Raw genomic sequence first — 24,678 nt, forward strand, 5'->3', positions numbered from 1 at the left:
TATCTTCAGGGTGAGTGTGATGTTATCTTTCAACAAGATAACACAAGACCGCTTGCTGCCCGCATTGTCCTGACCTACCTCGATACAGACGGTGTTCCACTGCTGCTGTGGACAGCATGTTCCTCACATCTCACACCCATCTGCCAAGAGAGTGGAACGCCACTAACCGCCAGGAACAAAGATCAATGAACTCTGGTACAGAGTTGAAACAGCTTGGAATCATATACCCATATTTCTCATCCAAGCCCAGTTCGACTCGATACTTAACCGGATTAGAGTCGTCGTTACCTCTGTGCACTAAATTTCGCAATCTACATGCCCCCCCCCCCCCCCCCCCCCCAATTACCTACAAATTCCATCATGTATCTTTCTATTACACTGCCTTCACACGGTTAGTAAAATTTCGTTATTTACTATCCTTGCTGATGTTTTAATTTCAATAACCAAGAGCGAACCTACAACGAGGCTCAGGGTAAGGAGTACATTTTCAATTGGCCACCCCACTAACACGTAGATGTGCTCTCGCCATCTACCATATCTTATCGGACCCACATAGTATGCCATTCAGTTCAGTACGGAAAAATGGTACATCCAAAGATGGCAGTGCAATACCAAAGTCTGCAACTCGCCTCGATACCACAGAAGTTAGTGAAGTCTCGTTGCAGTCTGCACCGACGAATGGCTGGTGCTGGTGGAGCTATATCCTCGCTCCCACTTTCACAGCGCCACTGTACAGCTGAGAAGAGAAAGGCTCTGTCCCAGTTCGTGACTTTCGATCAAGCAGACGAAATCAACTAATTACGGCTCACGTCTTACTCATGTCTTAGCTGGGGTTGTACTTAACATTGAGAACTTTGTACTTAGAGTAAATGTGTACATCAAGTGACGCTTTAAGATTCAAAGACAGTTATAAATATTCGTCACATTCCTGTGGCTAAAGATTGTATGAAGTTGGGTACAACTTTTTATCATTCTGGCAATAAAATGAACTAATATTTCACACAATGATGGAAAAAGTCGCAAAACCAAAAAATAACTACTGTAGAGTAATGAAATTTTGGGAATAGACTTGTCTAGGTAACATATTTAAGTGACTAACATTGCAAGATCACAGGTTAATGTAAGCTCGAGATAAGACATTGCAAATGTGAAATGCTGGCACATTAACAACCAGTGTAACTACCAGAATGTTGAATACAAGCATACAAAAGTGCATGCATTGTGTTGTACAGGTGCCAGATGGTAGTTTGTGGTATAGAGTTCCATGCCTTTCGCACTTGGTCGGTCAATACAGGGACGGTTAATGCTGTTTGTGGGTCAAGATATCGACAGTCTGTAGAGGACGTTGGGTTACAACAGCGGTATGTGGTCAAATGTTATCCTGTTGGAAAACACGCCCTGGAATGCTGTTCATGAATGGCAGTACAACAGGTCAAATCACCAGATTGACATACAAGTTTCCAGTTGGGTTGCACGGAATGACCACGAGAGTGCACCTGCTCTCATACGAAATGGCACCCAAGACCATAACTCCACGTGTACATCCAGTGTGTCTAGCATGCAGACAGGCCGGTTGCCGGCCCTCAACTGACCTCCTTCTAACACCCGGCCATCATGGCACCGAGGCAGAACCAGCTTTCATCAGAAAACATAATAGATCTTATAATCGCTATTTTAATTGAAAACAATATTATCGGGCTTTTTGCCATATACAGGAGAGATGATAATATCGGAAATAATCAATAGCACTGAAAAAGTTTTAATTAAAATGATTGATATTTAGTCTCTCATCAGAATAACGCACACAGCAAAGTATCGCCTCAGGGAAATCAAAGAGGCTTCAATGCGGTTACTATTGCTTCTAAATTCTACTATATAAACCATGCACGGGTATTGTCAGTTCTCTTGTCTTGTTTTCTGCGCTCTGAATAAGTCTACATAACTGTGGCGTGCAATTTAGCTGGCATTTCCGCGTGATATGCTACGGAAGGGATCAGGGCATTTCTGTTAAACTGCGAGAAAAGGGACTACAGTTAATTTATACGGGGCAGGTTTACGTTGAAACTTATCCTCTTCAGACCCAATGCCAAGTTTAATTAAACATTTTGAAAATGACAGTAATTTTTTGTGTATTTGGTTGCATAGGCACCAGATTTTTGTTTTGCAATTTAGAAAATTTTCATTTTTTGAAAATTGATGGTACACATTTGTGTACTTCGGGTTTCAATCATAGATATATTTCTTAAATTTTCTTATGGGAACCTACTGTATTTCAAGGTAAAATTAATTACAGTATCTTGTATTTGTACAACTGCATATTTTATTTACAATAAGAAATTTTACAATACATGTTTCACAACTTTTCATTACTTCCAGATGGTTTTGTATGATATGTCAAGAAACAATTGTTTTTCATCACACACAAGTACATTTGTCATTTGGTGCATTTAACTCTTGTCCTTGATTTGCAACCTTCGAGTCTGCATTTTGATGCAAACTTGTCATCACAAAATACAGGAAAATGCCCTACTTGAACGATACCTTCCTTCGCAAACTGGTTGACTTACAACTTTCTGTATTTTGGTATTGGTGTAAACTGTTCCTCATCTGTGGAACTTTCTTCATCAATGGCACTATGTGTTGCCAGTGGCTGCTTCCTGATATTACACTGTTCCTGAGATTTTATAAGTGCCGTTGCTAGATGTAGTCGAAAAGCAATCAAAGGCATCTGATCCTTTTTATTCAAATCTGCAATCACACAAGCTTTTCTGTACATCAACCAACAGTTCACAACCACCGCATCAACAAAATGGTTAAATACTCTTACTGGCCATTTTTTTGGTCGAATAAAACTTCTGTAATAAGCCAGCAACCTGTCACACAAATCTATACCTCCCATCATTTGATTGTATGCTTGTACGACAGCTGGGCAGGGGACATTAATCCTCTGGCCATCTTTTTTTGACCATCTTTTACATGTGCCCACAGGATTTCTACCAGTGCAAGAGGAAAGTAATGTCACACATTTATTGTCTTTTCATTTGACAACACAGAGTTTGCCATCTTCCCTTACAATCTCATTCCATTCACCTCTTTTTAGGCACTTATCATCGCTCAGTTTTGAAGCAGCTGAACCAATTCTATTTCTCACAACTGTTCCTGTCAGGAAAATGTTCTTCTCCAACAACATTTCTGCACATCTAACACTTGTAAAGAATCTATCTGTGTAATCTACATGAGAGCCATCCTGAGGGACAGTTACTGACAATAGTTTGACAACAGCTCCTCCCAAACCCAGGGTCTTCAGATCATCTTCTGGTACAGTACCCTTCCCAACATAAATACAGAAATCCAGGAGCAGTCGGTCATTAGAAGCAAGAACAAAATTTTTTAATCCCAGTGGATTAGGCTTAGAAGGAACATACTGAGTGAAACCACACCTCCCAGAAAAAGGAATCATTTGTTCATCAATACTCAAATGTGAATTTCTGGGCAATGTTAAGTATTGTTTCCTCACTGCATCAACAAGTGGCTGAATTTTCCACAACTTATTATTAGGATCCCGAGCACTTAGGTTATCACCATAATGCAGATTACTTCTAAGTTTGTAATATCTATCCCTGGAGATAGCCTCAGTAATGAGAGGAAAGTGGAGAAGCCTGGACCAATACATTTTTGCTTGCGGTATATTAAAAGTCGACATGATAATTTCAATCCCAACACAACGCAAAATTTCTGATGCATTTGGTTTCAAACTAAGTGAACTAGTCTGAACAGATTTCAGGTTTGTCTGATACGCCACAAGCTGCCAAAATTCAGCTGGAAAGTATTTCATGAAAGATTCCAGTACTCCTTTAGGTCCACTGGAATCCCTTTCCTTTTTGTTCTTCAAATATGGGTCGATCTCAGGCATGCTGAAATGGAAATGAACAAATTATAGGTTGGCACCAAACCAACATTTAAAAAAAATTGGTGTGACACTTTACATATTTTTGTTGCAAATAAAGGAACAAACAAACAAAAATACTGTTCTTCAAAATGAATGGCGATGCTAACCAAGTAGCTCTCCACCTCAAACCCCATGAGGATTTTTTAACACCACCATTCGTTACATCTTCAATGTTTTGAGACTGAGTTTCGTCATTAGCATCAAATTCAGAGTCGGAAATCGTAGGCTATTGATTCATTTCAGCAAATAAGTCATCCTCAGAGTCAGAATTTGAACAGTTTGCATCACTTTCATTCAGCATCATCACTTTCATTCATCTCTTCATCAGTTAGCACATGAGCTGAAAAAAAAAAAAAACGTTATGAAGTAGAGATCTATCCTACAAGTACACACCAAGAACTAAGGTACACAGACGTGTACCATGAAAACATCGTCATTTGCTACACAGGAAAATTTAAATAACACACATTTGCTGCATTTCAGATAATCCTCCAGTCTTTCAACCCTTCACGTATCACTCACTACAACGAAGATAAACACATATAGCTCTATGTATTATTTACTTACTGTCATTGCGACGCTGTCGGGCCGCCATCTTCTTTCACAACAAACTTCTGCTACAAGAGCGCTCCAGGCGGCGTCATTTGAAAGCACAAAGGTGCACTACATTGACCTCGAAGTCTCAGAACACAAAATACGCAACAGACAGCCACACAAGCTTACGAACGAAGGTGCACATATGTGCACTTATAGACTGAAGAGGTTATACCAAGGTTATTTAAAAGGGAGGTTGGGCCCGAAGCTAAATCGGCTGTGATTAGCTGGCGCAGTGACGTCACTGTAGGAGCAAAGCGAGACAGCGGCTAGCGCAGCAAGCGATTCTTACTAAGGACAAGCAACTACTTGTAACACCAATAAGTTCTCAGGAAATTATTTAAAACAGTTGATTTACCTGATTAGATGTTTGCAGTAGAAGAAGAGTGCCACTATCTTGATTTCCGCTTCGGTGCTGCTGCTGCTTTCTGCATTTTATGCTTCGTAATGAGGAACCGCATACGAATGAAAAGTCGTGTTCTGACATACAGTTTTATAACGTATGACGAAAATTCCGGATATTTAGTTTGGACAGCAGTGCATATTGTTTTCACTATATTTTTTTCTTGGAAATACTATCCAATCCATTAAATTCATTAAAAATTAGTTCAAACTGAGACACCTTATGTAGCCACTCATCTGTTGGAACTGTAAGCCCACCGCGAGATAGAAATTCAATCCAACCATAATTTTCATTTGTTGGAGGACTTAAAATATCAGCAGACGGCGTTCCCAGTGTCTTGTCACAGTTCTTTGTACGATATGCGATGTAGCCAGCCAGGTAACGGAATCCTTCTGCAGAGCAGTCACATCCCTCTTTGACAGCAGATTCTCCTGGTGCAGGTTGAACAGGAAAGTCAATATCTCGTAGCTCTCTTTCACCATCTACCGTTTGCAGTGCTTCGCTCATGTCAGGCAAAATTCCTGTGAACAGGTGTGACGTCAAAAATCCGTCACACTCATCTGCCTCTACTGATGTGTCACTTGACAGAGGAATGTCATGAGCATTGTGTCCCAGCAGTAACAGCCGTCATCGATATTTTACTTCTGTTGGAGAAGGGTTCAAATGGAAATGACCAATTCCTCTGATCTGTGAGAAAAATTTTTCCAGTGCATCCTGGTTCAATCTTGCAGTTAAAATATATGTTATTTGTAGTGGCTGAAGATCTGAAAACAGTCCAAATAATGACCGAACAGTTGTCATAATGCCTTTCTGGAATGGGAGCAAGTTATTTGCATTGCCTACGCGCATTTTTTCGGCACACGTATACAGTTCTCTCAATTTTCTTTCTTGAACATCCTTATGTATCCCATAACCACATGATAACACCTTCTTATTGTACCTCCGAGCATTCAGAATGTCAAATGCGTCGTTTGCTAACTGAAAAAAATTTGCTGCTTCCTCTTCTTCAGGCATTAAGTACTTTATGGCTTTAGCTGTGGTACTCGAAAAAAGTTGCATTGACAAATAAACCCTTTGACGCTCTCTCCCCTTGACACTGAGATGAAGCTGTGACAGTTTAGGACACAACTTCATTTCACTCCTACCTAATGCGAGCAGTCTTTCTACAATAGATTTATTAACAATTTTCTCACTTGGAAGCTTTAGTCCGTCATCCAGAAAGTGGTTCCTCATTAATTTAAACAAATGCGGAACATCTGAAAACACCCAGATTCGTTTATTTTCATACTGCGGATTGGGAAAGCAGGAATTTGTTGCTGTCACATTAAAATGTTTCCACACTGATCGATTTTTTGTTCCAAGGTCGCTCACTACCGCAACAACATCGTAACCAACATCTTGTACAGAGCAGATAATACTATTTAACCGATCAGCTGTTATTTGTGTGTCAAAATCATAGTAAATGGGTTGCTTCCACCCAGAAAACAAACCACGTACCATAACAAATAGCACGTTACTGTGTGGCCCTACAACACAATCTTCAACAGGATCACAAATAATATTGCTGTCTACATTCATTTCGTCGAATGATAGCACACACACACACGTTCAGTTTTTGTCAATACAGATGAGTGGGCTTTCATTAGTTGCAAAACGTCTGTCAGCACACCTGGAAAGCATCTGAAAGAGCGTGACGTCCATCTCTTAAGTGTTGACAGTCCTGGAAGTGGGAAACCGACCTGATTTCTTAAAAACAAATAACACTTCCTAGACACAGCACGAAGTTGTAACCTCCCCACAAAAATATTAAGTAAATGTACCATGAACCTAGTTTAACCTCCCCACGGAAATAATAATTAAATGAATTTTTAAATATTGTTACTTCTGAACAAAATTAGGTTCCCATTTATAATCTCTGTGCAGAAATGCATTCACATTTGATGTACCCAGAAAAATTCTTTTCTCATTTAGTGTTAAGTTCGAAACAGAAAAATTCCAAAAACCCCGAAATAAAAATATTCAGTAACCTGGTAAATTTTATGACGACAGCAGCGCTGCGCCACGGCCCTGTGCTCTGAATAAAAAAAGCAAAATTCTTGCCTCAATAAAAACTGCGAATATATCTGCTCTTACCTAAAAAAAATTTCGGCACAGCTCCGTGCAACGCTGGCCTATGCTTTGTGACTCGTGAAAGGAATTAATTATTCATTGGATAAAATCTTTAAAATGAAATGAATGCTTTTTAAAAAAAAATTACTTTATATTATAAAAATTATTAGTGGGGCATTTTTTAAAAGAAATTGAATGACAGTTAACATACATTACTAGATATGCGCAAGGCTGCTTCTTTACCTTCTACAATAATACTCATCCTCCAGAGTCCCGACCAGGGCAGACTGCAGACAAGCGCAGACACGCGTTGACTACTGCCGACTCACGCAGACTACTCAAGACTACTGCCGACTAGCGACAAGCAACAACTAACTACATACTGCTCTCTGGTCAGAAACTCTTCTAAGTCTTTTCTGGGAGTTTCAAAGTACATACACTGAGTCTACTAATAAAATAAAAACACAATGCAAAGTATGGCTAACATTATTTTGGAGAAACTACAAAAAATTATACAAAAATTAAACTGTCTACTGGTTTCCCAGACCGGTGACTGAAATGTAAAGATTTTAGTACAGTACACTAAAATGTTTATCATTATCGTTGTAGCCTAAAGGGCATTCCAACTCCCCTCAAATCAAGATGACAGGATCAAGATACCACTGTGCTGCGTCTGCAAACGATTATATGCTTCAAACGTGATCCCATTAGCCCAAGAACAGACCTGTAACGTGATTTTCGAAACTGGCATTGCTTAAAACACATCATTACCGAACGACTTCTTCTAATGTGTGCATGTAAACGGAAGAGAGGAATTTTGCTGACAAGCAGGAACAGCAAGAGGTTTTTTAAAAAAATAATTAGATATATCACTTTCTTACCGCTGAAATTCATGTATCTTTTACGGTTTACGTCGTCTTGAAATAAACAACACAGCACATTCTGTGTGGATACGAGACTGTCGCCATTACTACACAATTCGCGTAGCGAGCAACAAAGCTGAGCTGTGGACTTCACCATGGCAGATAAATTCCGTTACGTTACACAGTAAAGTCATCGAATCATTTATTTGTCTCACGTAAATGCTCCTTCACGCAACAAGCCTTCATGTTTTTTACTGCTTCAACTCTGAATTAAAGGAGTTCCAATTCGCTCCCGCCCCGCTTTACCCGATGCAACCCTGGTTTGTTGGATGTTTCTCTCGTTCGTTTCGTAAGTGAAAATCCCCTTCAGTTTTTCCCATTGGAGAACTCCTTTTTGCTATTCCAAGCTTGCTAACAGCTGGCTGGAAAGAATCGAATTCATTAAGATACCAATTAGTAAGACAAGTCAGCAGTTTCCATTTGGACAGCCAACGATAAACGCAAATAACAGGAATGACTATGAAGCAACAGCAATACATGATTGGAGCCCTTTTGCAATATATTAAAACAATTTCACTGCGAGTGTAAATGATGTGTTAAACATCGTCAAACAATTTTTTGAGATTTTGAATAACATTGTTAAGTTCGTAACGTGTTATATGAAAGTATGTCTCACTGAATTTGGCGACTGTGGGTCACTTATTCGGCCATGAGCCAAATTTTACAGTTTTTGCCCCGTATCTCAACGATAATACGCTAACGCATTTACGGAACATTATATGTCTGAAAAGCTGCTACGTGGCACTAATTTAAGGACGATAAAGAAACAACTAGTCTGCATATCTTTGACTACATCAAACAAACAAACACGAACAAGCGAGCCATATCAACAAAAGTTATTTGAGTAAAGAACCTCTCTGTTCATTTCCTGAGATGTTCGTTCAGTTAAAAACGCCGAACGCTTAGGTGTGAAGTAAAATCTTTGAAAATGTTTGTGATTCAAGGTGTGACTTAAGAAAGGAGCAGAAATTGCGCTATGTGTTTGGTAGATTCCTGCTGCTGTGGCCTTCTGTCCCTGCACATGGGGACTTTATTGATCGGCTGGGCTTATCTGGTAAGCACGCAACAATGAAGTATTTTTAGAATATTACCAAGTGTTTTTCGCACGCATACGCGATAATAAACAGTGTCAGTATTTAACTTTGTGAAAGTGATTGAGTACAAGCACATAATAATTTAAGACTGTGAAGTGGCATTTGTAAACTCTTAATGTCTTTTCAATGTATCATCAAGACCCCCAGTTTCAAAAATAAGGCGTGTTCGTTCATGCAAAATTTACTGGTACAATTTCTCGGGATATTATGTTCACATTATATCGATAATCTATAAGTATATGTGATGTAACGGTAATGGCAGAGGGAACATTTCTTTGACGCACGTATTATCTTTTGGATTTATTTCTGAGTAATGGATCAGAATAATGTCTTGATGAACTAAAACGTACTGTCTTTTTTGACTGGCTCATAATTAGTATTGAAGTACTTATCGATTTATCCAACTCGTTATGATAAAGGTTATAAGGCACTCTGTCTAGCCAACTATTCTTAATGTTTTATCATTACATTTCTTATGACACACATAGTATGGATTCAAACATTCAGAGCTTGCTATAGAAGAAATAGGAAAGACAGTAATAACCGCAGCCGACGAAGGTGTACAGTTTATATTTTATTTAGGAAGAGTAGAATAATAGATATACTTTACAGGCAGATGCATGTAGACTAAGTTGGCAACCATAGGTGTGAGGGAAAAGGGAGAGAAATAGGAACGTGGGAAGGAACGCAAAATAAGCAAGAATTCGACGAAACTGATTGAAAAACTGAGAAACAAGCGAAACTGGAATAAGCCGCGAGTGTCTGCTTCGCCACATGTCAGATATAAATGGCTATCGTATGGCATTTATCAACCGGGATATCCCCTTAGCGGTTCGGCCGCCCTATTGCAAGTCTTTTTAGTTGACGACTCTTCGGTGATTTCTCAAATGAAACGAGTTGAAACGTACTGAAATGTGTTGAGGACAGATTATCTTCTATCAGAGGCGGACAGCTGCAGTGAAGAAGGAGTTTGCGAATATTTTCCCCTTACAGTCTGATACAGCTACAATATTAGACGAGTGAAGCCTTATGTTGCGATTACGATAAGATGCAAGTACTTGATCTGCGATATGAGGTATTGAAGGCGTGTGCACACCGAGAAGCAGGTAATGTAGCTAGTACGCAGTGGGCTATGGAAAACAGGAGGGTCTTCATCAAAAATTCGGTTCTAGAAATTTCGTAGGTGGTTTTTCCGGAGATAATCGCAATTTTTTTTCGAGTATCGTAATTCAGATATTAAAACGCATATGTGACGCCACAACACACACACACACACACACACACACACACACACACACACACACACACACACACACACAGACACACACACGGCAGTTTTGCCTTCAGTTTATTTCGTACACAGATAACAATCGCGTGGTATCCTACACTTAACTGAATCTAATTCTACAACTGACCATATGTTTACGTTTTTCGTCGTCATTCCGTTTATCTGCATATCGCCAGTGGTTTCCTGTTTTTCATTTGCTGGGCCTATAACTTTTTCAGAAGTCATAGTGAGATGGCATTCTGTCCAACGGAGAAAAATCCTATAGAATTCTGGTCATATACAACAACATATACACTCCTCATGCCACAATACACTACGTGGTGAAGGGTACTTCGTCCCAGTGCCAGCAAATTTGAGTGCTATTTCATTCGGGTATTGAGTGAGGAAAGAATTACAGTCTACAAGGTACCTTAATATCTGTTATCTCGCTCTTGTAGTCACTATGCAAGACATACTGTGGTGGCAGTTGAATGACGGCACAGTCTTCCTCGGATACTGGTAGTATAATTTTATCCACTAGGGTTTCGAGAAAACTATGTCGCCTTTCTTCTAAATATACCCATTTAAGTTCGTTGATAGTTTCTGTGACACTTTGTTAGAGACTGCTTCAACATGTAGCGATTATATCAGCTCGTCTCTGAATTCGTTGTGTCTGCTCCCATGCCTACTTGATAGGGAACCCAAACACTGGAACAGTATGCTATAATTTGGCACAGTAGCGTCGTTCATGCCATTTCTTTTTTAGATGTAATGCGCATTCTCAGAACCCTTCAAACAAATCTAAGTAGTCCATTCGCCTCCTATACTACTGATGTTACTTTCATATCAGCTCTTCATGTTACTTCATGTTATTACTTCATATTAATATTTGGCCAAACTATGCCCGTAGGATAAAAGGTAATGACGATCTGTATTTTTTGGAGGAAGCTTTCCAAATAGATAGCCTCAGTCACATCATCCTGGCACACAAAAATTCCAGATAAGAGCAAGGCAAGAAGGCTTGTACAAGAAACTTAGGAAACAAGACGTCCTGTTCTCCAGGATCTGTTTTGTTGCTTGGAAGGAATGACAGAGTTTACATAGTTTTACCTTCCTATTTGCCTCAGGCAAACTTTGTTTTGTAGAATAACACATGATCTGAAGCTATTCACGTATCAGCCCATGAAAAAATGTGTGCACTGGACTTCCACTGGTTGTCATCGGCAACGTAACACCATTTTTCAACACATGTCTATGTTATTGTAACTTATTAATATTGCATTCAACCAGTATTGTAATTTACGTTTACCATGTCAGTTACTGTTAAAGAAGCTAAGCTGACTGTATAGCTTTACTGACTGAAGCCAGTAAATAAAGAAATGTTTCAAACAGTAGAAAATCCGGGATGGAATGTAACAATATAATGAAAAGGATAGTTGGTACTCACCATATAGTGGAGATGATGAGTCGCAGAAAGGCACTACAAAAAGACTGTCAGCATTTGACCAACAAGACCTTTGGCTCCAGCTGTGTGTGTGTGTGTGTGTGTGTGTGTTGTCCAATTTTGACAGACTGCGAGCAGCAGAGCCTCGTGGGGTGGGCGAGGGGGTGGGGGTAAGGAGGCTGGGACCGGGAGGGGGAGGTATGGGGGGAGGGGTGAGGGATGGCAGCGAGGTGCAGTCGGGAGGTTAGATGGAGGGTGCAGGAGAGAAGGGAGGTAGCTACCCCTGACTGCAGCTAGCTGTCCTACTCTCTACCATGTCCCTGCATGCTCCCAGCAGCGCTTCATCAACCCCCACCCCTACCCTACTATCTCTCTTGTCTCCTTACCCCCATCTGGTTCCCTCTCCCATAATGCTCTGCTGCTCGCAGTCTGGCTCCAGCAGCCAGAGACTGTGGTCATGTGCATGTGTGTGTGTGTGTGTGTGTGTGTGTGTGGTGCACAAACCTGTGTGCCGTATAAGATGTAAGCTACACCTACTGAGTTTGCAAACGGTCGCAGGTTCGAATCCTGCCTCGGGCAGGGATGTGTGTGATGTACTTAAGTTAGTTAGGTTTAAGTAGTTCTAAGTTCTAGGGGACTGATGACCTCAGAAGTTCCCATAGTGCTCAGAGCCATTTGAACTATTTTGCAAACGATCACATTAACAACTGCTGTCGGTCTGACTGATAATTTGATAAATACACCTTCAAATTCAATAGTTTGTTACTAGATGGAGTGGCATATAAAAGAATCAGTCAAAACAGAACAAGATTGGCCACACACTGTCAAAGGAAATCTCATAAAATAAAGAATGGGTAGAAAATGTAACGTATGTGTGTGAAACCTTATGGGATTTAACTGCTAAGGTCATCAGTCCCTAAGCTTACACACTACTTAACCTAAATTGTCCTAAGGACAAACACACACACCTATGCCAGAGGGAGGACTCGGACCTCCGCCGGGACCAGCCGCACAGTCTATGACTGCAGCGCCTTAGACCACTCGGCTAATCCCACGCGGCGTAACGTAGTGGATGTCACTTACTACAATACTGACAATGTCAAGTAAAGAATATCTCTAACATGGAAATTATGTATTAATCCTGTGATTATCTCTTCAGCAGTATTACAAAAAAAAATTCTTTTCGTTCTTCCACGTTTATGTGAAGTAGTGAAGACTTGGGAAGTTCTTGTAATTATGTTTTCCCTCTCCTCTCTATTCTCTTTACTCAACAACTAGAATAGCTAGCACTTCCTGTAGCTCTCTCAAGCACAGTTTTCAATGAGAGTTTTGCTTTTTTGTTTTCCTCTTCCGACAAAAAGCTTTATCTGCACCTGTGTTACGCATAGACTGTGGTGCTACAACAATACAATTGCTGGAAAAGTGCAGGTCGGCTGACGACCATCAACTGTGGCGCCCCCTCTGCCCTCCCCCCCCCCCTCCCCCCGAATCTTCTGTGGAATCACCCACCGCTCACAGCGAGAATGCGTTTCTGCGCCGGTGCAACATTATTTTGGGTGAGCCATACTGCGGCAGGGCCATACTTCAGTGGTGAGACGATGTTACATATTGTTGTCCACAGAAATACTTTGGAAGGACCGGCAACATAGATGGAATCTCCTCCCAAATTAATGAGCCGCCGCGCCTAAGCAGATCTAACCCAGTTGATGCTTCCCTATGCGCTGTCTCTGCATGAGGCCTCGCGGTATGATGCACAATTAGTCCCATGGATCATTTTGCACAATAGATTGTAATGGTGTGGAACTAGACATTTTACATTCACATCACAAATTAATTTGTACATGTGGTTACATTTTGAGCATTTCTAAATGTTTTTTTTTTTTTTCAGATACGAGTCACTAATTCATACGCACCCCATTTTGACACATTACAGTAATATAAATTCTTTTTTTTTTTTTTAATACAGATGTGGGTTAGTAATTCTTACCAACCACCTTTATCACATTACAGTAATAGAGATTCTTCTACGGAACAGAAGAAGTGTCAAAGAGAAACTTTCTGAATTTGTTTCAAAATTTTACTTCGCCATCTGTCATACATTTTATATTATGCGGTACACTGGCATGTCCACAATCTGTTGCGTAAAATGCCTGTGTAACACTTGTGAATAGTAGCCTTATGGACAAAAGTGGTCGTGGTGATAGATAAACGTACACAGCTGGAGCTGTGAATTGTACAAAGTATTAGTAATAGTTGTGAATATTGTGTGTCCAGTATGTATGAAATACCGGATTAAACAAAATAAAAAATCAGATTAAGTTTCTGTGTGTACAAACATGATTTTTGAAGTGTCTCTGCTCGACTATTCTTGTTGTGAGGCTAAAAAAAGTCGCAATCGTGTCACGGTATGCTTCTCCATTTGCAGAGCTCCATTAGGGATATTGTATAATCTTTTGCATGAGATGCGTACAGTCTCAAAATCTTCCTCAATATGACGGTCTTATATCTCAATAACAAATTTCTTATGGACTGTTTCTTCAAAAGGCCAAGTAGTAACGCCAGTTCCCATCAGATCACTAAACTTAAGCACTACCGTATTAGGCTAGCTCTTGGATGGGTGACCGTCTGGTCTGCCGAGCACTGTTGGCAAGCGAAATGCACTCAGCTCTTGTGAAACCAATTGAGGAGCTACTTGACCGGGAAGTAGCGGTTCCAGTCGCGAAAATTGACAACGACCGGGAGAATGGTGTTCTGACAACATACCCCCACCATATCTGCTTCCACTAACGCTTATATTCTGAGGATGACACGGCGGTCAGTCGGTACCATTGGGCCTTCACGGCCTTTTCCGATTGCGTATTTCTTCAAAAGAGATGTGGATTATGTAATAAAATTCGCTAATCTGAAGTGTACGTGCAACTATGTTTAAATTATGATATTTATTGTATTTATTTAAAAAATGTATCACGATGTTCTTCTTAACAGTTTAAAGTATTTTATCACTTATAACGTTCTGCTTATCAGTTTGTAAGAAGCATGTAACACCTGTCACTCAAGGCAGATGCTGATGTTGGAGCTCTTAGAAAGTTACAACAAATTTGCTACAAACACGAAGATCAACAACTGCCAAACAGCTTAAAAAAGTTTCGCTAATTCGTAAAAAATCTAGCAGATGTATCGTGTGACTCACGCGCTGCTTTGTAATTAACCTACAGAACTGTTATATATCCTTATCCTCAAAGAAGAAGATATGAAGATGAATTATGAGATATCAAATGTAATGCCTTATATGTTGTTTTATTAACGTGAAATTGCTCATACTCTTACATGCAGATGTCCGATTGTGTTTTTGGTGTATTAGTTTGCCATAAACGTGCTGCTATACCTCTTGTGAGGTGTTTACATGCTTTGTTTTGCAGTCCTCATCCATCATCATTTGTTTGACGGAGTTGACGAACCCATGGGTGCATCAGCTGTACTGCATCGATTATAACGTAGGTGAGTCCAATTTCTGCGTTTCGCTTTTAGATAGAGTTCTCTACTATGTGCTTTTAAACTGTGCATTTAGTGACATTTTGCTACTGGATCTTCTTTCCAAAGCAAATTTTTAGATACCTGTAGCCTGCAGGCACCCAACTTCTGTAGGCCTGTGCCTCAGCACCGAATTACGCTGTTGTTGCTTAGTTTGTAACATTTAAGACAATAGGTCATAATATGCACAGAAGTTGTATAAAGAAAACAAAACAGAATAATAAACCATTTTCTTATTGTGGTCTTCAGTCCAGAGACTGGTTTGATGCAGCTCTCCATGCTACTCTATCCTGTGCAAGCTTCTTCATCTCTAAGTAACTACTGCAACCAACATCCTTCTGAATCTGCTTAGTGTATTCATCCCTCGGTCTCCCTCTACAATTTTTACCCTCCACGCTTCCCTCCAGTACTAAACTGGTGATCCCTTGATGCCTCAGAATGTGTCCTACCAACCGATCCCTTCTCTGAGTTAAGTTGTGCCACAAATTCCTTTTCTCCCCAATCCTATTCAGTACCTCCTCGTTAGGTACGTCATCTACCCATCTAATCTTCAGCATTCTTCTGTAGCACCACATTTCGAGTGCTTCTTGTCTAAACTATTTATCATTCATGTTTCACTTCCATACATGGCTACACTCCATACAAATACTTTCAGAAAAGACTTCCTGACTCTTAAATCTATACTCGATGTTAACAAATTTCTCTTCTTGAGAAACGCTTTCCTTGCCATTGCCATTCTACATTTTATATCCTCTCTACTTCGACCATCATCAGTTATTTTGCTCCCCAAATAGCAAAAGTCCTTCACTACTTTAAGTGTCTCATTTCCTAATCTAATACTCTCAGCATCACTCGATTTAATTCGACTACATTCCATTATCCTCGTTTTTCTTTTGTTGATGTTCATCTTATATCCTCCTTTCAAGACACTGTCCATTCCGTTCAACTGCTCTTCTAAGTCCTTTGCTGTCTCTGACAGAATTACAAAGTCATCGGCGAACCTTAAAGTTTTTATTTGTTCCCCATGGATTTCAATTCCTACTCCAAACTTTTCTTTTGTTTCCTTTACTGCTTCCTTAATATACTGATTGAACAGCATCGGAGATAGGTTACAGCCCTTTCGCACTCCCTTCCCAACCACCGCATCCCTTTCATGCCCACAAATCTTTATAAGTCTTGTTCCTCCTGCCACCGAACTTCACTGATTCGCACTATATCTAAGTTTAACCTTTCCATTTGCCTTTTTAAATTTTCTAACTTACTGCTCGATTAAGAGGTGTGACATTCCACGCTCTGATACGTAAAACGCCAGTTTTCTTTCTACTGGTAACGACGTCCTCCTGAGTAGTCCTCTCCCAAAGATCTGAATGGGGGCCTATTTTACCTCCGCAATATTTTACCCAAGAGGGTACCATACAGTAAAGCTGCATGCCCTCGGGAAAAATTACGGCTGTACTTTCTCCTTGCTTTCAGCCGTTCACAGTACCAGGATGGCAAGGCCGTTTTGGTTAATGTTACTAGGCCAAATCAGTCAATCATCAATAAACCATAGAAATATAAAATACCAGAATAAAAATAACACTGAAAAAATAATGACAAACACAATGTTTAACAATTTATTTTTTTTACAGTTTTTGATAAAGAAAAGTGAAGGCATCACACGTTAACCACCAGTAAGAACCATCCTAGCATTGCCTGAAACTATTTGAAAAGAAAAGAGAGAGAAAGTGGAAAACTAAGACCAAGATGGCTGAACATGGGAAACAAGCTTACATCCTTTTTGTACTGTCGGTGTTCTTACTTCCCTAAGCATATCTCTTATTTAAAACTAACTAAAAAATCAAGCCAGGCAATGTTCCCATACCTGATATTGTCTACTATATTACCTCCCCATGCCGCAGTTAGGTGCACATAAAATATTATTGCGCGGAATATGAGTTGAAAATCTATTAACTGTGAAAAACTTTCTTCAAATTCTGTAAAAATTTATGAGTATGTTTGCGGAGTGCTGACTTAATTTATTTATTTTTTGGTCACTGTGACTTTTAAATTTTATGGAACTGATGGTTTTATGCACAGCTAGTTTGAGCCATACTTAACAAACAGAATGCAAAAAGTTGTGCTACATAGTTCAGAAAATGTTGAAGAGTAGAAAATTTTAATGACTGGGGTGGAATCACAATGGGAGATCAACAGGATTCGATTTTGCAAGCACTCCTTTTCCTTATACTGTAAACGAGCGTTCAAAAATTCGGTTACCAAACTAACAGAATAATGACAGAGGCAGAAACTAACGTATTTTGCAGAGCAGCCACGTGTTGGAAGCGTATGATGTTGTAGTAATGTGTATGCAGGAGATTATTGTGTGTGACTGAGAACAAAATGGTGTTAAATGCTTTTTGTTGCTTTATCGTCATGATCACCACTGCATTCGAATAAATGTTCAAAATGAGCATCGTTCACTTCAGTGCAGAGCTGGTTTCGATATAGCAGGGAGTCTGTATTCGCTGGAAAATGTGTGGTGTGTTATGTATTTGCGTGGCTGCTGCAAGAATTCTTCAACCAATTACGCCTCAAAAGTCAACGGGAGTAGACTACACCTCATAGCCTCATAGAAATAAGTGTAATGGCGTGAGGTCCGGGAATCTTGCAGTCCCAACGTACAGGTGCTTCTCCGCCGATCCACCGTTTGCCAAAAGTGCTATTTATTACTGCTCATACTAGTTCTACAATGTGCGCTGGGGCCCCATCATGCTGAAACCACATCTTCCTACTGCCTTGTGCCACACAGTAAACAAAGTGTGTGTCCCACAGTGCTCCTCATATTAACAATTATTCCAGATATATAAATGGAAATACTTTTTTTTTTTACTACTACAACTAAATTCCACAGTCCCAGTAGCATACGGTGAACAGTAATTCTGATGGAGTGTGTGTACTTAGAAACCAATCAGTCTTGGACAGCTAGTGGCAGGTGAAACTTAAAACTATTCTGTTCACATGACGCAAGCACGTTACAACACAGAAACTAATTACAGTACGAGTATGAAACTTGGTAGCATTAATGTCAAGGACATACGGAAGAGAAATAATGCAGAATCAATTCAGTTCAAAATGGCTCTGAGCACTACGGGACTTAACTTCTAAGGTCATCAGTCCCCTAGAACTTAGAATTACTTAAACATAATTAACCTAAGGACATCACAAACATCCATGCCCGAGACAGGATTCGAACCTGCAACCGTAGCAATCAATTCAGTTGAAACACTTTTATTGTGCTGCTACGGTACATCGTATCATTACATACCGGTACCATTACTGCTACAAACGGGCACAATATGGTGCCCCTCAATGCCCAGAAGTGTCTGAAAGCGCTGGATTGCATTTTACACAGCAGAACAAAGCATGTCCGTAGGCATGCTGGCTACCTCTCTTGATAATGCTGCGCTTCAGATCAGCACATGTGTGAATGTTCCCCTGGTACACCCTGTGCTTCAGATAGCTACACAGCCAGAAATCACAGGGAGTGAGATCAGGTGATCGTGCTGGCCAAGCATTTGGAAACGATCGGCAGATAATTCGATCGTTTCCAAATGTCTTTCGGAGAAGCAGGTGGACTTCATGAGCAATGTGCAGTGGGGCCTCATCTTGCATGAAAACTGTTTAGTGCAATGCATCTCTCTCCTGTAGGGCTGTTATGACGTGGTGGCGAAGCATATCGCAGTAATGCTGGCCAGTCACACTGCACGTCTTTGGTCCTTGGGTGCCAACCTGTTCAAAAAAAATTGGGCCACGGATGAATGTAGACATGAAGCCACACCATATGGTGACAAGTTCACCATTCAGAGAAACTTCATGCACAGTGACTGGAGGTCAAGATCCCCACACTTGGCAATTCTGTGTGTTAACCTCATCCGTCAGAGAAAAATGAGCTTTGCCTGTCCGCAGGATGGTGCAGAGTCAGCCCTCATCACCTTCAATCCTTGCGAAAAAGTGGAGAGTGAAGTCAACACGTCGTTGTGCATTCTGCGGTGCAAACTCCTGCACCTGGATCTTGTACAGGTACTATTTGAGAATGGTTCGAAGCACTTTCCGTACAGTGGACCACGGGATGTTCTACTGTCGTTACACGGCACGCGCTCTGCCTGACGATCGGGAATTGCGTGCAGCGTTGTCTGCCATAGCAACAGCGATTTCATTAACCACCTGTGGTGTAACCGGTCCTCGGTCCCTTCTCAGAGAAACGCCCCAGAGTCAGACTTCTTCATCATGCTCCGCGCAGCAGGTGGAGACAGAGCCTTCCGTAATCCTTTCAGCCGGCGATATTCTCGAAGTGTAGCTACAGCATTACTTTTATTTCGATAATAGAGCTTCATCAATAATGGCATCCTCCTTTTGCCTAAGCACATGATTTTGCTCCATGCCGAAATCAGCCAAGTGCTCAACAAGAAAGTGAGCGTCATACGCGCTTAAATTGTGGAAGAAAATGGGTATGTACCTATAACTAGTGCTTCAGATTGTATATATTGTGAGCTGTGCCATGGAACTTCCCCGTAAGATGACAGTGGAACATATGAGGAGTTTCTGCTTTTCTCTCTAACGGCAGTCCACAAATTTGGAAATTTGTGGTAAGGTCTTATGGGGCCAAACTGCTGACCTCATCGGTCCCTAAGCTTGCGCACTACTTAATCTAACTTAAACTAACTTATGCTAAGGACAACACACACACCCATGCCTGGGGGAGTACTCGAACCTCCGACGGGAGGAGCCGTGCGGCAGCCCACAAATATGACAGTCAGACACGTTATCGTATAAATTTTCATTCTCCTTCGATTTGGCCATGGGAACATTGTCACTGTAATGCGTATTAACCTCCCATGAAAGTACGTTTTTCGAACTCAGTGATCAGGCAAACCGCAGGATTATCCCTGACATACGATTTTTAGTGGTTAAGGCTTGAATCATAGGATGACACAATTTGGTACATTGCTACATGTGGTACGTGTTTTGCTGTAAAGGTAGTATGTGTGGCTGTAGGGTCACCTCCACAGCGGGCCACAGGAGAGTGGCGTACACCACAAATGTGCATCACTCCTGATAGTGAGCATTTTCAAGCTTTATGAATTTGTTTCCTCAGTAGGCATGATAACAAGTACTGGGTCCTTGGAACCGCAATTTACCAGATGCTTTGCTAATGACTTGTTTGAGGAGGAGGCACTGAGGCACCTTAAGCTAATATGCTCTTTGCCCTTATGTTTACCAATCTGGGAGGTGAGAAGACGGGACATGTCTTTGATCCAAGCATAATGATAATTGCCTTTCTCCTTTTTTTTCGTCGGAGAATAAAAGCATGTTTACTTGCATCTTACGCTCATTGGCAAATTTTGGGAAAGGGCGGTGGCCGACGACTATATGCTGTTCTGCTCATCTGACTGCATTTCTTCAGTCCATAAACATTAATCGATTTTCTAGGATTTGGAGCCTCAGATTTAGGTATGCCCAGGACTTTCATAGGAAATTAGATACCATCAAATTTATAGCACTTACAAATGTCAAGGTATCTACCATATAAGGATGTGTGCTCTGGATTCTGTTTAATATTTCTTTTAAAACCAGGGTTCACCAAGCAAAACAAGCCTGATTCTTTTCATTTTACACAGTAATGCATGCTCTCTTATTGGCTATATCTTTAGGCAGCTCGATATAGCTGGACACTCCATTTAGTGGATCATAGGCATGTGTATGGATGTCCAGGTCTAGTATTTGGCTGATTGCTTTAGCTGACAGTCTAACTTCCATCTCGGAAAACTGGGCCAGTGTAACACTAAAGGTGGACCCACGAAACCACTTGGTGATTGATATGCTCCATGTTATCAAGCCATTATCCCCCCAAAGATAATTAAGACTTGTGTCTTCAAACTATGACGCTTCTTTGAGGGGGGGTGGGGGGGTGAAAATTCGATGCACAGCACCGCGCCGCATTTAATGGCGGGATACCACCGATCACTGACTACCTTGAGGAGCTACATTTTTATGACAGGAAAGCATGCTCTTAGAAATCCAGTAGGGTCACGGTATTCTCGATCCTTGTGAACGAGATTCGCTTCTCAAAGACGCCTGCAATCACCATTGCATATGGTGTCACTGATCTGATGTCCTTCACAAAAGGATAGGAGAAGGAACTGTCGCTTTTCACATGATCAGTAATGGTGTCACTGATCTGATGTCCTTCGCTAAAGGATGGGAGAAGGAACTGTAGCTAGTCAGAGGATCATCTCTATTACTGTCCGCCTCCATAGCTGAGTGGTCAGCATGGCAGAATGCCATGCGAGGAGCCTGGGTTCTTTTCATGGCTGGGTCAGAGATTTTCTCCGCTCAGGGACTGGGTGTTATGTTGTGTTCATCATCATTTCATCCTCATCAACACGCAAGTCGCTGAAGTGGCGTCAACTACAAAGATTTGCACCAGGCGACTGGCCTACCCAATGGGAGGCCCTAGCCACACGATTTTCATTTCATCTCTATTACTAATAATACTACTACTAACGGATAATGCAGTCAGTGAGGTATTGTGAGGTATTGTGGGGCATGATCCGTATCTTGCGAGATCGACGAGGACGAGAAGGTGGAGGAGGAGGCTGGCTGGTGCTGCTGCCCTGATCTACTTGCTGGAGGGAGAGTGGCCTATGAACTCCAGAATGGTGCTGGGGGACGGCAGTGGGGGCGGTGGCAGAGTCCATGGCTTCTTGCACAGTGACTAGTGGCATCCCTTGCCACCAAGGCATATCTCACCAGACCTCGCTTTGGCAAAGCAGGCTCCACCACCCAGGTACCTGCACCACGTCGTATTGCGTGGGTGGTGGTGCTGGAGAGATAGAATAACGAAAATTCAGTACTATGTTCTTGAAATCGTCAGCTGCTGCTGCTGCAAGAAAAGTTAGAATACTGCTTATTATTATTGTTTTCCAACAGAGTGAGCACATGTATATAAATTACTTATTTCGCTCTGGTCCCATGACATTTCCCTCAGGTCATTCAACACAACTTCACACTGATGAAGGTCTCTCTCTGTCTCCTCCACCCACTGTAGTGTTTCGTCCTCACCTGAATTGGAGAAGAGCCATCTGCCCATCTCAGTTATATCACCTAAAACCATATATTATTTTTTTAAATAATAAAAGCATATACACACAAGAAAAAGTACGAGAAATTTTTTTTTTAGAATATCCACTTACAGGAGATCTGCGATGACTCTTGCTTATTCTCGGCACATACGCCTCCCTGTTCGTCTCCATCTTCCAGGAAATGGTCTACAACAAAGAATACGCGCCATATTACATACATGATGAAGTTTTTGTCAAACAGAAACATATTATGTATACACAGTAGTGCGAAGAACGAAAATGTACGTACTACTTACAGTGTTCATGCTTCTGCTATTGCTGGCTTTCAGCGGCCAGCTCACCAATTATATGTTGGTCATATACTGAAACAATAAGACGACGTGTATTCAATACTATGAAATTCTTGGTAAAAAAGTTACAGTTATTGATATTGGTTTTCGAAATCATATACAACAGCAAGGACTGACTGACCACTGAATAACACCAGCATATTATGTATACAAAGAAAAACGTATATACTACTTATGATGCTTATGTGTGCTCCCTGCCGCCGTTGGATAAGCAGCTGCAGCAGCAAGTCGTATACTCCTAGCTCACTCATTTGTTACATAGTTTAATTCTTAATTTCTTTGCGTGTTTTTGGTACTTGCATTGTCTAATTCATAAATTTCTGGCGTATTATAGTATTTGAGAGTTGTAGCATCGCGTTTTAGTACATGAATAGTGTAAATTCGCGTAGTCGATTGTCTTCTGTTTTAGTTTTGAACGGCCAGTGTCGGTTGGTCACAGTCAGTGTGCTCTCTGCCGCCGTTGGATAAGCAGCTGCAGCAGCAAGTCATATACTCCTAGCTCAGTCATTTGTTACATAGTTTAATTCTTAAGTTCTTCGCGTGTTTCTGGTACTTGCATTGTCTAATTCATAAATTTCGGGCGTATTATAGTATTTGAGAGTTGTAGCATCGCGTTTTAGTACTTGAATAGTGTAAAATCGCGTAGTCTCCTTCCGCCGCCGAGCAGTGTGTCAGCAGTGCGCAAGTAGCAGCATTACTGCATTTACTAGGCAATCTTGTATTTTAATAACCGTTTAAATTTTGTGTCGATTTGTTTGCGCTCTCTGTAGATCAGTTCAGACGTTCTTTGCACAACAGTTTTTAGCATGGATAGGGACTGCAACTGCTGTGTTCGGATGCAGGCTGAGTTGGCATCCCTTCGCTCCCAGCTTCAGGCAGTGTTGGCTTCGGTCACACAGCTTGAGGCTGTTGCCGATGGGCATCACTGTGGGGTTCCGGATGGGGGTTTGTCGGGGACGGCCAGCTCGTCCCACGCATCCCCCGATCGGACTACGACTGTGGTTGCCCGGGATACTGCCCGCATTGAGGCTGATCCCTCACCTGTGGTAGAGTGGGAGGTCGTCTCAAGGTGTGGCAGGGGGCGAAAGACATTCCGGAGGGCTGAACGGAAGGCCTCTCCAGTTTGTCTGACGAACCGGTTTCAGGCTCTGTCTCAGGCTGATACTGATCTTCGGCCTGACATGGCTGCTTGTCCTGTTCCAGAGGTTGCCCCTCAGTCTGCAAGATCCGGGCGGTCGCAGAGGGTGGGCTTACTGGTAGTTGGGAGCTCCAACGTCAGGCGCGTAATGGGGCCCCTTAGGGATATGGCAGCAAGAGAGGGGAAGAAAACCAATGTGCACTCCGTGTGCATATCGGGGGGAGGCATTCCAGATGTGGAAAGGGTCCTTCCGGATGCCATGAAGGGTACAGGGTGCACCCATCTGCAGGTGGTCGCTCATGTCGGCACCAATGATGTGTGTCGCTATGGATCCGAGGAAATCCTCTCTGGTTTCCGGCGGCTATCTGATTTGGTGGAGACTGCCAGTCTCGCTAGCGGGATGAAAGCAGAGCTCACCATCTGCAGCATCGTCGACAGGACTGACTGATGACCTTTGGTACAGAGCCGAGTGGAGGGTCTGTATCAGAGGCTGAGACGGTTCTGCGACAGCGTGGGCTGCAGATTCCTCGACTTGCGCCATAGGGTGGTGGGGTTTCGGGTTCCGCTGGATAGGTCAGGAGTCCACTACACGCAACAAGCGGCTACACGGGTAGCAGGGGTTGTGTGGCGTGGGCTGGGCAGTTTTTTAGGTTAGATGGCCTTGGGCAAGTACAGAAAGGCCAACAGCCTCAACGGGTGCAGGGCAAAGTCAGGACATGCGGGGACCAAGCGGCAATCGGTATTGTAATTGT

At 41.7% G+C, this 24,678-nt stretch overlaps 1 protein-coding gene across 1 annotated transcript in view; it reads left to right on the top strand.

The window, feature by feature from the left end:
• Positions 1–8,946: 8,946 nt before the first annotated feature.
• LOC124606465 overlaps positions 8,947–24,678 on the top strand; it is a 68,238-nt gene continuing 52,506 nt past the window's right edge. Inside the window, exons 1-2 of the mRNA XM_047138447.1 lie at positions 8,947–9,032; positions 15,203–15,281. Coding sequence (XP_046994403.1) covers positions 8,955–9,032; positions 15,203–15,281 — 157 coding nt within the window. The 5' untranslated portion in view covers positions 8,947–8,954. The remainder of the gene's footprint in view (positions 9,033–15,202; positions 15,282–24,678) is intronic.

This window comes from Schistocerca americana, chromosome 3 (genome assembly GCF_021461395.2).
Source record: "Schistocerca americana isolate TAMUIC-IGC-003095 chromosome 3, iqSchAmer2.1, whole genome shotgun sequence".
Lineage (NCBI taxonomy): Eukaryota > Metazoa > Arthropoda > Insecta > Orthoptera > Acrididae > Schistocerca > Schistocerca americana.